At 48.6% G+C, this 14,439-nt stretch overlaps 1 protein-coding gene across 3 annotated transcripts in view; it reads left to right on the forward strand.

Moving 5' to 3' along the window:
- Positions 1-11,336: 11,336 nt before the first annotated feature.
- The window catches only part of Pafah2 (platelet activating factor acetylhydrolase 2), a 35,464-nt gene continuing 32,361 nt past the window's right edge, over positions 11,337-14,439 (forward strand). Inside the window, exon 1 of one of the 3 annotated variants that reach the window (XM_010633441.3) lies at positions 11,337-11,495. In XM_010633441.3, coding sequence (XP_010631743.1) covers positions 11,460-11,495 — 36 coding nt within the window. In that variant the 5' untranslated portion in view covers positions 11,337-11,459. Of the gene's footprint in view, positions 11,496-12,536; positions 12,576-14,439 lie in introns of those variants that run through there. The other 2 variants (XM_010633429.3, XM_010633437.1) reach the window with 2 other exon arrangements.

The raw sequence follows: 14,439 nt of genomic DNA on the forward strand, positions 1-14,439 counted from the left end.
CCCTGGCTATAAGTTTTTGTTTTTGTTTTTTTTGGTACTGGGGATCAAACTCAGGTCCTTGCACTTGCGAGGCAGGCAGTGGTAAACCCTAAGCTCTTGACCATCGGTCACCCTGGTTGTGTGTTTGAGTGTGGGGAGTTGACAAAACAGAAGATGGGGAAGTCAACAGAGAAGAGAGGCGTTGCGGTTGTGACAGGGGAGTTAGGTAAGGTATTCTGATCTGTCCCAGGGATTGGTCCCTTCTTTCTTTGGTGTCCCCACCCCATGCTCAGCCCCAGCCTTTTCTCTCATCAGTATGGGAAGTTCTTCCTGAACTCGATGCTCCTTTAGTGCATACCCCATTGAGGAAGCCTCTGGCAGTTCCCTGGTCTGCGCTCTCTCAGGGGAGTCTGCAACGCGTGCTACACCCACTGAGGAACAGGAGAAGTGATGGGGAGACATAGGAGCCCCAAGTCGGTGAGGATGGGCCTGGGTTGGTGCTTGGAGCTGGACTCTGCATCTCCCCACCTCTGTAATGGGGATACTAACATCCACCTTGAGATGGATGCCAGGTTAGATCCAGCCTATCCCCTTTTGGGGGGCCCACAAAAAGGGGTACCCTCTTTCTCCTTGCTTGTCTTCCCCTGATATGAGTGTTGCTGATTGATCAGGGAGCTACCACGGGAACATTCTGCCCTGTGCGAGGAGCCCATGTGGGGTGGAACGCGGTCTATACAGCCAGGAGCCCTGAAGATGGCCTTAAGGGAAGCAGGCCTTTACGGGTTGCTCAGTGATGTCCGACCATTCCTGAACGTACTGGGTGCTCTCCTACTAAGGGGGCAGGCATCTGTGCGTGCTGCCAACACCTCCTCGGCTCTCTTCCAACAAGAGGCCACTCAGCTGTCCTTGGGCTGGGTCAGGGCCCTCCTCAGAGGTCCTCCCTCTGTCCCTGCTTCATCTGTTCACACGCTCCTCCACCTGACCAAGACTCAGGAGACCGGCTTGGGACAGGTTCCACATACGGAGCGCTGAGGATGCAGCATTGAACAGGGCAATGAGGCAGGGGGTAGACAGAGGAGGTCTTGGAGAGGGCCTGAGAGGCAGAGGAGAAAAGAGGAAGCCAGCTCTCCAAACTCACAAAAATACCTGCTTCTAACAACTAGGGCACACCTGGTCAAAACAAGGGGGCACATGCAGTATAGGCTTCTGGGGAAGCCCGCTATAGCTTTCCAAAGACCACAGAGAGCATCCGGATCTCACAGCTGGACCACACCTGGTAAAGGCAAGGGGACGCATGGACTAGGGACCATCTTCAGTGCCCAACCCCACATAATTATAATATCATTTGCATTATAGTCTTGATCCTTCCCACCATGGACTTTGGGCACCAAGACACTTCCACAAAGGTCCATGTATGGACAAAAAAAAAAAAAAAATCCCCCCAAACAAAAAACCTACAACAGGAAGCAAGAAATTTGTTCCTAGTTGAAATAACTCACTTCCTCAGTCCAAAGAGCTGCCCCTTTCCTGAAGAAAAGCAAACAAACAAACAAAAAATACCTCATATAGCAACTAATACCTGGTTTCTTTGAGGCTGTGAGATTTCCTCAATGGCCTGCTCCCATCCTGAGGAGTGTAGTTTCACTTTATTTTTTATTTTATTTTATTTTATTTTTGGTATTGGGGATTGAACTCAGGACCTCGTTTGTGAGGCAGGAGGTGACACCACTGAGCTAAATCCCCAGCCCAGGATACCATTCTTGTCCCTGTTTCATGGACAAAGAAACTGAAGCCTGTGGAGTTTAAATTACTTTCCTATATTCCCATGGCTAGCCAGGGGGCCTAGGCCATCCATAACTTCAAAAAGTCAATTGATGGAAAAAAAAAAAAAAAAAAATCCCCCCAAACAAAAAACCTACAACAGGAAGCAAGAAATTTGTTCCTAGTTGAAATAACTCACTTCCTCAGTCCAAAGAGCTGCCCCTTTCCTGAAGAAAAGCAAACAAACAAACAAAAAATACCTCATATAGCAACTAATACCTGGTTTCTTTGAGGCTGTGAGATTTCCTCAATGGCCTGCTCCCATCCTGAGGAGTGTAGTTTCACTTTATTTTTTATTTTATTTTATTTTATTTTTGGTATTGGGGATTGAACTCAGGACCTCGTTTGTGAGGCAGGAGGTGACACCACTGAGCTAAATCCCCAGCCCAGGATACCATTCTTGTCCCTGTTTCATGGACAAAGAAACTGAAGCCTGTGGAGTTTAAATTACTTTCCTATATTCCCATGGCTAGCCAGGGGGCCTAGGCCATCCATTTCTTAAACCTTGGCACCATTCTACCTACTGAGTGAGACGGATGCCCTCCTGTCCTCCCGAGCTCACTGTTCAGAGAGGAAAGATCTGGTAACCAGCAAGCACAGATGGTGGTGGAGGGGACCTGGGAGTACACAGGTGGCCACCTAACCCAGGGGTGGAGACGGCTTCAGAGGAAGTGATGCCTACTCCAGGACCTGAAGGGTAGCAGTGTGACACTTTAGGGTTTCTCTTGTTTGCAGTGCCAAGATCAAAGCCTGGGCTCCGTGGCAGACAAGCAATTTACCGTGGGCTTCATCCCCAGCCTTCAGCAATGTGCTTTTGAGAGAAGTCATCATGGCTGTGTGAGGATAGCCAGGAAATGGCAGATGCAGGAGTAGCAATGGCTTTTCATTTCTGGCCTTGTTCTTGGTTTTAGCCAGGGGGCCTGACTCTGGGGGTCCTGACAGATCCGGTTCTACCATCTGCCACCTGCTACCTCAAGAGCCCAACCAAAGAAAGAGCTGAGTGGCGGCAAAAGGAGTTTTATTTTCAGTGTGGACACACTGGGCAGCAGAGGGGCCAGCATCCTCCACCCTGCCTTTCATGGTACTGACAGGAGCTTTCGGGTCATATGGGGGAGGAAGAAATGTTGGAGGGTGGGGGAAGACGTGTGCCCAGGTAACCGGTTTCGGTCGAGCTGTGGTCTGGTTCTTTGACATCCTGCTGGCTCTGGCAGGGCGCTTTGGTTTCTATCATGGGGTAACTGCCCCACCTTAAGAGGGTAGTCCTACCATGGGGTGGTCTGCCTGTAAGACTTGCTGTTCCTGGAATCTTGAAAATACCTTACTCTTACCTTAGTATCTTTGGTCTCGAAGGTGGAAGAGAGGGGTTAGGTAAATTTAAGACTAATCATCCTCACACTGCCAGTTTTTAGACAGACACTCCTTAAGTGATTATCGCCTCTATGTGCAGAATGGGGCGGGCTAGTAGTCGACTCTGCTCTCGTACATCTTTCTTCCCACGAGCGCTGACAGAATGAACGCCCAGTGAAGTCCTGTTGAATGGTGAAGGGATGGATGGACAGAGAAAGTCAGCAGCTGGGTAGGGAACTGAGGGACACCTGATCATGCTCTGGCGGTGGGCTCCCCAACCAGCTTACAGCCAAGCCCGCATTTGTGCAGTCGGACAAGCCCTCTCCTACCTGCATGCCTGTAGGAGAGGTGCTCAGGCCAGCTGGGCCTGGGCTTGTCTGAACCACAATTCACATGCTTTCCCGGCTTGGATGGGGGAAGAGAAGGCGGGGTATCTTGACACAGAGGACTGAGTTGAGCTCATCCTAAAAATAGATCTCTGTGATCTGCCAGGGGCTCCCAGGCATGAGAGAGCTCTTCAGTGCTCATCAAAGCCTCCAGGAGCCGCTCTCCTGTAGCAGGGCTCTGACCTATGAGACAGAAGCCAATACAATGGGGAGAGAGTGGGCCAGGGCAGGAAGGAGAAGACGGCAGTGAAGAGGAAGAGGACTGGCTTCCCACAGGAGGCTGGACGGGCGTGAAGCAGGCCTTTACGGAACTGTGAGGTCAAGGAGTGTTCTGGACGGCATCCCAGAGCTCTGAGCACCGGGGTGTTTGTTCCACAGTGGAAGTGACTCCACCCCCTATCCTGGGGGCTCCCTACGTAAGGGGTTTCTTCCTGCCACAGATGGCAGTATCACCTCGGTCAAGGTTCCCCAGGCACAGGACAGGGTCTAACACTGTCATTTTGATCTGAAATATTCCCTGCCTGCATCCTACTTGGGCTTCCCTCCCTTCGTTCTTTCTCCTCAGGCTGGGCCTGAAATCTGCAGAAAGAATGGCTGTAGTTTTCAGAGAGGAAAAGCCCTGGACAACTGAAGAGCGCTGTGGTTAAGAGTACAGCTCTTACAATGCTGTGTGTTCCGGTACGGAGGACCCTGGCTGTGGGTCTCGCTCTCCTGCAAAGCTATGCAAGCAAGAGAGAACAATGACAACAGAAGAGGCATGGAAACAAGACTTAAAGAGAAAGCAGGGACCTAGGATGGTCTAAGCTGCTCTGGGCAGCAAAGAGAAAAGGCATCCAAGGCCTCCAGTATTTATTGGTTACAAGTGTGGGAAGAAGTAGGGTAGGGTGTACGTGAGACAGCTGGCGATAGCCGTTATCAAAGGCAAGGCCGTAAAAGGGAGGCACTGCTTCCTTGCAGGAGAAAACAAATGGAAACCAGGACTGGGTCATAATTAAGCAGCCTCCCCGCCACCCCGAGGTAGTTCCTGGGTCCTCCCAGAGAAGCCCATACCAGGGCACCTCCACTTCTGCCCTGGCCATCGAGGGGTCAATCAGCAGAGCCCATCTGCCCAGCAAGTGCTGGCAGGCCCGCTGCAAACCTAGGTAATTAATAGTCTGCTCTCCAAGGCAGAGGCAGGAAGATTTATTTCTCCTCTCTTTCCTCCCCAGGGGTGCTGCTTGGCAGTGCAAGCTTTCTGTGGGCCCTTTGAGGAGATGCCCTGCACAGCAGGCCTGGGGGGAAGCCAGCCCAGAGGTGGGCCCGGAGGAGAAGAAGGGGCTCGGTCTCCATCTTTCTGTATCTGAGTGTTGGCCCCACCTCCGGTTCTCTATAATATGTGACAATTGGTGCCATATGGACAGAGCTCCTGCAAGGGCCGGGAGCTCTTATCTCTGCTTCTGGATTAGAGGAGGGAGGGAAGGAGAGGTAGCATCATTGTGTCACCCAGCTAGCGGGTGGTAGAGCTGGCACTCTGTCTGTGTGACATCAGATCCATGGGGCTTTCTACTTCTCCTGATGGAAGAAAATGCACTTGATTGGTTGAATGCCTGCTACACGCCTGGCACTGTGTCAAACCCTAGAGGCCCTTTAGTAAGCTGTAAACATCACTAATGTGAGGTAGTGCAGTCCAGGACCAGGGAGGGAGCACACACGAAATCCCGGAAACACGAACCAAATGGGGTCCAGGTGCCTCTTGTAATCCAAATGACATCCTCACTGGATTAATTTAATTTGTTACTGTTTTATTATAGTGTTATTTTATTAATTTATTTTATTAAATTTATTGCCTTCACTCTGAGCTACGTCACCAGCCCTATTTTTTTATTTTGAGACAGAATCTAGTTAAGTTGTCAAGTCTGGGCTCAAACTCGTGATCATCCTGCCTCAGCCTCCCAGAGGGGTAGGATTACTGATGTGCCCCACCATGCTTGGCCTCACTGACGTCCATGAGATTCCATCATCACCACCTCCCAACCCTGAAACCAGCCTTGCTTCCCCACTCTCCAACCCCAGGTCCACTGCCATCGTGTGGCACTCAGACATGGCACTGGCCTCTGGTCTCTGTGTTCCTCTCATCTCACTAAAATAAGTGCTCCTCACAGCAGCTGGAGGTTCATGTTAAATATAATCCCTCTTCCCTCCCTGGCTTTAACTCTGTACTAACTAAATGTCTTTTTATTTTCCACGTTTTGATGCTTTGACACCAGGGTGTGGCCAGTCAGGAAGGATTATCTCTCCAAAGCTAGCTGATCCCTAGAAATGGTGAGCAGCTGGCCCTGGACTGGGTCTCCAAAGCCAAACCAGCCCATCCAGAGCTCATCTCCTCTGTCTTACACTCAGGGCCACTGTCCCCTGCTCTAGACACCCCAGGAGCAGGTGCCACACATGTCCCCTGAGCCCCAGAACCTGCTGAAATCATTCAAACTCCAGTCCTAATCAAATTATCCTGCCTCACCTCTTCCTTCCCAATGAGACCACAGTCAAACGCCCTGCCCATGCTTTCCCCTGCTCCTTCTGCCTCCTGACTGTCATGGCACAGTCACGTCTGGCTGCCTCCACTAGTAAAACAAAGCAACTTTTCCATGGCAGTCACCTCCTGGTCTGTGGTGCTGTCATCCTGAATGATAAAAAGGCTGTTTTTTTTGTTTGTTTGTTTTGTTTTTTTGTTTTTTTGAGACAGGGTCTCACTGCATAGTTGAGACTGACCTGGAATTCACTATGTAGCCCAGGCTGGTCTTGAACTCACAGCGATCCTCCTGCCTCAGCCTCCTGAGTGCTGGGATTACAGGCGTGCACCACCACGCCCGGCCTAAAAGGCTGTATTTTGAAGGCAGCACCCTGGCTTCTGTTAGACGTAGAATAAACTCCAGGCTCTTCTCCCTGCCATGGACAGTCTTCTGTGACCCAGCCCCCAGCCTGTCCCCGATCACAGTGCTCCAGCGCCAGCATCTCCTCTCTGCTCCTCAGACTCTGTAAAGCCATTTCAGGTCTCCACCCCACACCACCCCCAGCTGTTCCCTCTGCCTGAGCTCAGCAGCTCCTTATCAACGTCTGGGGCTTAGTGTACCTGACGCTCTTTTATTGAGGACTTCTGTGAACACTCACTGTCGAGGAATAGTAACAGCTACCAGTTCCTGGGTGTCTTCCATGTGCTGGACACCACTGTATGTCCCTGCCATGGAGTCGCTCTTTAGATCATCATGACAACCCTGTAAGGTGGGGCTCAGTACTATTTCCACTTTGCAGCTGAGGAAACAGGCACAGAGAGGTTCCCTGACACAAGCAAAGTCTCACAGCTATCAGGCAGAGGAGCTGGACTCAATGCTAAGCCCTCAGAGGGCACCCACAGTCATGTGAGGAGGCAGAGTGCACACAGGCCAGGCCGCTTTACTGCATTGTCCTGCTTGCTGTCCTGGAGATGGTAGGAAGAGCACAGGGGCGGTCAGCTGAGGAGGGGCTCCCAGAACAAGTGACATCTCTATAGGGTTGGAGACATTGGGCAGGAAGCAGCGCAAAGGGAAAGAGCACAAGCAAATGCAAACAGGTGGCTGGGTGCATGTGAGGCTAGGACCAGCCAATCACACTGGATACAGAGGAGAAGGGATACAGCTGGCAGAAGAAAGTTGATCCAGATCTTGGAGGGCTTCTGGTAGAGGCTGCCACTTTGTTTTTTTTTAGACAGGATCTCAATGTGTAGCTCAGGCTGACTTTGAACTCACTATGTAGCCTAGGCTGGCCTTGAACTCATAGCAATCCTCCTGCCTCAGCCTTCCAAGTAAAGCCTGCAACTGTTTCAGAGGCTGCAAGTGGGTCCCAGAAGGACACTAAGCAGAACTGACACAGTATTGTTAGTCAAGTTTCCACTCCCCACCCCATTCCAGCTTTGTCTAGTTTTCTGAACCCTGTACAGAGTGTGGTACCTAGCTCTGCAGGCTGGCAAGATTTGATGGGGCTTTGATGGGGCTGGACCAAAACAAGACTAGAAGCCAGAGAGGACCAAGAGCAGGAATTGGGACCTGCCTCACCCTCTGGCATCCCTGAGCTGGCCCAGCCTCCACAAATCACTGTTATGAGAGATTCTGGGAAGCAGGTCACTGCTGAGGCCAAGTAAACTCCCACAGGCCTGCACAGAGCCAGAAAGCAGAAAGGCAATGCCCTCATCAGCTTCCTCTCTGGGGGAAGGTGGTGATCCCTCCAACTTACCAACTATGGAGGTCTGATGTACCTTTATTGCAGTTGTTCACTTCTGTTCTATCTTCTGGAGGTCAGTAAAATGGCCTTTATGACCCTCTGTGGCTCTGCAGTGTGGATCCAGGTACCAGCACAACCAGGAGGCCCCAGAGCAGGGGCGGGGAATAGGCAGCCCTCACCAGTCTGCTCTGATGAAGGCCAAGAAAGTCACTTCTATGTACTTGAGTCTTCATCTAGAGGAAACACCAATGAATGCTGGTAGGTAAGAAAGAGAAAAGTAGCCCTGAGCATCAGAAGCCTGTCCAGCACTCAGCTGGCTCTGATGTTCCTGTTGGCTCCTGCTGAGCATAAACTTCACGAAACTCCAACAGCGATATGGCCATTCCATGGCCATGAGCATAGAGAAACAGCACATACACCCAACCATCAGCAAGACATGAGCACTGTCCAAACTGTGAAAAAGGCCCAGCCTTACCTCACCCTTGCTAATGTGAGACGGCCGCTTCTTACCTGTGGCAACTTTAGCCTTGGCCGAGCCCTCCCTCTCTCACGATAACCTTCGTGGTGATACCCAGTCATCAAACTGCCCCTGCTTCTCGACAGCATCCAACCCAAAACACAGCCTTGCTTCCTTCAACTCTCCCCAAAATTATCTAACAAAAGCCCGGATTCTAAGGAGTCCTTTCCAATCTCTCCTCTGGAGATGGCCTGATGCTTCCCCCTCACAGCCTCTCCCTCACTGCACCGGGCAGAAGAGCAGCTGGCCCCATGATGGGTGTGTTCCTGGCCATCTTTGTCTAGAAAGTTTCAGACACGGGGACCCTCCATGGATGCTGGGTCACGGAGCACAAAATGTCACAGTCAAGAGTCACACAGTGCTGCGCCCTCCAAAACTAGTTGATGAGAAAGGGAAAAATGGCAGTTCCCTTTACTGGTCAGGGTGACTGGTTTTAGACAGAGAAGGTAACCTTTTATGGTATTAGAAATGGTCTACATTTTGCACTAGGTAGTGGTTACAACAAATATTAAAAAACATTGTTGAGCTGTACACTTAAGTTTAGTGCACTTTCACGTTTTATCAGAAACATATTATATCTGATTTTTAAAAGTGTTAGCCACTAACTTCAGCAGGTAGTGAGACAGGGAGAAGGGCCTGACACTCTCCAAGAGCTATTTTTAAATTTTTTCTTTCAAGGCTGCCCCAAATGCCTTCTGGCCAGTCTGGCTACATCAGGTGACCCACAGTCAGTCAGGGAGTCATTTGCTTTGAATGCAGCAAGCTTCCGTCTCAGTCAGATCCTGGATGACTCCTCCCTGCAGCCTCTGTGCATGCCACACCCCTCCAAAGCTCTTTTCAGTCAGGTCAGTACGGAGCCCCTTCCCCACCATGAGCAAATAGGAAGTCTGCCAGTGAGTGAGCGAACTCTCCTTTTCCCTATATTAGCAACCTCCCATTACTCTTAGCGGACTGGTCCATGTACTGTACCACCTTATGCTGTAGCATAGGTTCTAATAAAATCTCTTTTGGACAGCATACTTTTGCCTATTCATGATTTCTATCTTGAGTAGAGCATACTGAACTCATACAGGAAGGCCTGTGACCACTGAATGTGGCCAGCTGCCATCTTCAGGGGCCAGAAGAGATCCCAAGTCCTGCTGGGAGCTGCCGACTCTGAGCCCTAAGCCCAACCACTAACACTCAGAGCTGATAGCTGTTGGCATTCAAAGTTCAGGACTATGGACATTATGAGAGCTACACTTTGCCAACTCATAACCTCAATACAAATTGAGCGAAAGAACCCTCGTCCAATTGGTAAGTTATCGGTGGTCCACGTGGGCACCCTCCCTTTTGGAGGACTCTGAAGAAGAGGACAGAGAGCAGTGATAGGCATCAGCAATGGAGAAAAAACTGAAGAACAAGCTCCTATATGATTTCCATATTACATGTGGCTAAAGACTCACACTAGTTGGTGACAGCAGAAGGAAAAACAGGAAATCCAAAGCAGGTCACCCAAGTACCAATTTAAAATACTTTGGCCACAAAGTGGCACCAGGGTTGGGATGGTAGCTGACTTGAAGGAAACTGTGGGCTACCGAAAACAAGTATCTGATTGAAAGACTGGAAAAGCAGTAACTTGCAGAAATTTTTAAAGCATTTGGGTTGGTCCTCTCAGAGAAGACTAGATGGCAAAGAAACATAATTGAACTCAATCTGTTTACTCTGTAACAGAAAAGAATCTGGTTGGACCCAAGGAAGATCTTCCCAACAGTGACAAATGAAGTAGAGCAGGCTGTGACATCCTGGTCCCAGGGAAATTTGAAACTCATCTGGCCAAGAAAAGCCCCAGCATGCCCTGGGCTGTGACTAGGAGGCTAGAATAAATGAACTCTGGCTATCCCTCTTGTGACCAGGGACTCTGGTTTGTCAAGAGTGTTCTGGGTCAGCTGCATAGCCCCAATTAATTATCCAACGGGAGCCCTCTCTATCCATACTAAGCTTTCTATGTTCTCTGGTCATTGCCACCAACCACAGCTTTCATTAAACCCAAGGCTTAATTACACAGGTGCAGTGCTGCCATCACTCCCCTCGTGGCTTGGCTTCCGGAATGATGGTGGTGGCAACAGTGTTTCAGGAGGACAGATGAGCCTCAAGAGACCCAAAACAGGGAATCTAGACCCTAGGCACTTGGGGACACATGGAGAGAGCATATGTGAGACTTCTGTTCTAAAAGAGCTGACAATGTGTTGGAGAGCTATGACCTCCAACCTGGTAGATGTCACAGGACAGGCAGTGGCCCTTTAGGAGTGAGGTGATCAGGGAAGCTTCGTGGAGAAGGAGGATTTAGAGAAACTTTAAAGGCAGACCAGGATTGGACAGATCACCAGGCAACACAGAACATTTCATGGCACCAGAGTCCCTGGTGGAGGGAACAGCACGATTTCAAGTGTAGAGATCTAACAAGGACTTAGAGGCTGGGCCTGTAACATATACTCAGTGGATAACCAAAAGCAGGATGAAGCTTAGCATCTCTGCCTTTGTTTTGTATCTTTATTACCTTAAAGTTCTCAGATTATAGCTCAGCTCTACATGTAGGGATGTTGATCTTCTAACAATCATCTATCTAAAAAACTAGTACTACAAGGTACATTATCTCTAAATTTAGCTATATTATCCTGCTTCAAAAACTGAAGACACCAAGATCAGAATACCTAAAGTCATTCTCAGGATCTTCAGGGACGTCCTGCAAACTTGTACAGTATCTGGCTCTACGCCCCTTGGAGGGGTGCGTCGAGGTCTCCTGTCATTGTCCTAAACCTGTAATCACATGGATTCCAGGAAAATTAGAGCCTTGCAGACCATCTCATGTTGACACCACCCCTCCAAATAGAAGCAACGACCCCAGGACAGGAACCAAGACTGTCCCCACGGCAGGAGTCATCATCTCGTGACGGAGACCAAACTGCCCCCGCCAGGATAATAGCACTCCTAGAACCTCGCCATGCCTGAGATAATGATCAACCAGACCAGGTCACAACTTGACCAGGATTACTAACCCTACTGCTGTGCAGAGTCCCAACTTTGCCGTTATTGCCTTTTTTTTTTTAAATAAAATGCCAAGGTAAATTGGGACCTCATTCAGTAGGTCCTAGAAAGCAGCTGGAAGTTTTTGAGCTCAGGAATGATCCAAATTTCCTATGGACGTTTACAGGACTTTGAGGATGGGATTCCAGGTAATTCCTCATTCTTACCTAGCTCGCTCTGATTTGCAAACACTAATCTTACCTTTTTTTTTTTTTTTTTTTTTTTTTTTTTTTTGGTACGGGGGATTGAACTAGAGACCTTGCCCCTGCGAGGTAGGCGGAGGAACCACTGAGCTAAATCCCTGGCAAATCTTAGCATTCTTTACACTTCCTGTAGTCCTAGCTAAGTCCTTTCCTTCAGGTCTCAAATGTTATCACCTCTTTCTCTAGGAAGCCATGAGGAAATGGCTCCCTCTCCCTCAATCCCGGGCAGGAGTCATTTTTTAAGGCTCTCACCCTCTGTTTGTCCCATTAGAGCTCACAGTACTGTTTGTAATTATTGCTTTGTGTGAATTCTCTGGTAGTCTAGGAATTCCGTTGAGGCCAGAGACAGTATCTTTTCCACCAGAGTTCCCCCAAGAACCAGCATAAGGCAGTAAAGTGCAGGATAAATGAAAGGACACATGTGAACCTGCTGACATCTCAGGTTCCTCCCTGATCGAGGCTAGTGAGAGTCTCGAGACCTACAATGGAAAATCCCCGTCGGCAACAGCTGCAGACCAGTTGGTAGGTAAACACCTTTGACATGAATCATCAATCTCATATTCTCACAGGAAGCAAAGGGTAAGGGAACACAAAACAATACACGACCTCCTCCTCTTTTTTCTGAGAATAAAGAAAAGCCAGCGTTATTTCTAGGCACGCCCGGGAGCTATTTGAGGAACGGTGAGGCGGAGGGTTACTTATCGGAGTACAAACAATAGTCTTCCGCTGAAACCTATTTTCGTGGCGGCTGCTCCTTAGACTACCACCAGGGGGAGAAATGGCACTGCATCCCACGGCGTTTCGTGCGCAGGAAACTCTGGGAATTGTAGTCCTGGGTTGCAAGGTGAGTTCTCTCGCGGTGCACCTCGGGAGATGTAGTTCTAAAGGGAGAGGCGGAACGTGCTTTTAAGCATCTGTATTGAGTCCTGGAAACTACAACTACCAAAGGGCCACGGCTCCTGGGCAGTTTCTCATTTCCTTCTAGTGAAACATCTGAGGTTGCTTCTGAGGGATCACCTTGACTGGGTAAGTTTGGTTGGAGGAAGCTCTCGTTCTTAACTGACCTGTCTGCAGACCTTTTCATATTCCAGTCTGATTTATGGCCTCCTCGTCTCTCAGCCTCAGGAACTGCACATTACCTTTTAATCTTGCTCCTTTCTGTGTCCCAAACACCCCCAGTATCCACCCACACTAAACCCCGCTTCTGTCACCTGTTGGTTCACTCTGGCACACCTGGACTCCCACTCGGAGACCTCAGCCCCAGCCTGACCCCGCAGCCTCACCTACCTGAAATCGAGGCTTCTTTATGTGTTCTCCATGCCTTGTGTGCTTCACTTTACACTCACTGCCCTGATTTTTTTCTTGCTGATGTTAGAAAGGTTCCATTCCTTCTTAACGGTGCTGGGAACTTGGAAGTCAGCCCACAGGGTTCTAGTCCAGCCTGTGTGTGACCTCGGGCAAGTTGTACAACCTCTCTGAGACTCACTTTCTTCATCTGTAAAATTGAGATGACCATCAGTCGAGGAAGAAGTTGTGTTTTGGAGCCAGTACGCTAATAGGTGTGAAAGTGCTTTTAAACTGTAAGGCCTCCACAAGCAGCAAGTTATTTATTACATTTAGTAGTAGCTTGGACCATCTCTATCAGGGCTGCTTTTCAAGTTCTGCCACCTTGTTACTTAAGCCTGTTCGTTGGACCTTGATGTCTCCATCTAAGAGCAGGGTGGTATTGCCTCACTTCCTCCGGAGATTAAACATCAGACAAAGCAGTGAGCTTTTAGTCTCCAGGGAGCTTTGTCGGAAAGGAAGCACTAGAGAGGCACTTATCTTGGACTTCTTTCTGAAAGAGCCAGTGATGAAAGGTCCACATGGCTGGTAGGGGCAGCAGGAGGACAGCTGCAGTGTTCAGCCCAGTCCCTTCCCTTAGGGCTCTTCCTGGCCTATTTTATAGACTCTGGCTTTGGCAGGGATGTCTCAGGCCTGGAAAGACTGAGAGGAGAGTCCATTTTGCCAAAGGTTTTAATCCAGGAAAAGTGAAAGCAACCTTAACTGGGTATGTTCCTGACTGTTATGTTCCTGACATTTTGTGAGTACTTAAAATGTACCAGGGCCTAGACAATGTCAGTTTCCTTATTTAAATCTCACTTACAAAGTGTTCCCATTTTACATATAAAAAACTTAGGTTCAGAGAAGTCATGTAGTTAAAAGTTACAGCTACTTCATGGCTACAGCCAGTGCTTTACATACATTGTTTAATCCTTTTTGACATAAATAGCTGTTGTTTCTATCAAGTGGATTCATTATGGGAGTTTTAGAGTTTAAGGAACTTTCTCAAGATCTCACAGCTCATAATTATCAAGGTTGACTTTCAGAGTCATCAAAGTCTTTCTTTTCCCACTATACCCTATAACCTTATTTTTAGATCAAAAATATTTCATTCCTCAGAAATGGAGAGGACTTAAATAAAAACCAAAGGAAGGTACATTTATAAGTCTCTACTATTTGGAAAGCCTGTAGATAGACGGTTTGACTTACAAAGAAATCTAAAATACAGTCTTTACCCCTGGATTATATCTGAAGAGAAAGACGTAAATCTACATAAAATTAAATGGCATTCATTGGATAAGTTAATTATTGAGACCAGTTGTGTGCAGGGCATAAAATTAGGCTAAGTAACAGGCAGGAATAGGCTTCTAGATGGACAAGGAGACTACATCCCATGAAATTGTCATAAAACAGGAGGCCAAAACACACTGTACACTAAGTGTTGATTGTGTGCACACCTTTCTGAATAAACTATATGGATCAGAGGTTCCATCTCTCTCTCTCTCTCTCTCTCTCTTTTTTTTTTTTTTTTTTTTTTACCAGGATAAACCTCAGGGCCTTACACTTT

Source organism: Fukomys damarensis, unplaced genomic scaffold (assembly GCF_012274545.1).
Source record: "Fukomys damarensis isolate Sample0158 unplaced genomic scaffold, DMR_v1.0_HiC HiC_scaffold_23, whole genome shotgun sequence".
Lineage (NCBI taxonomy): Eukaryota > Metazoa > Chordata > Mammalia > Rodentia > Bathyergidae > Fukomys > Fukomys damarensis.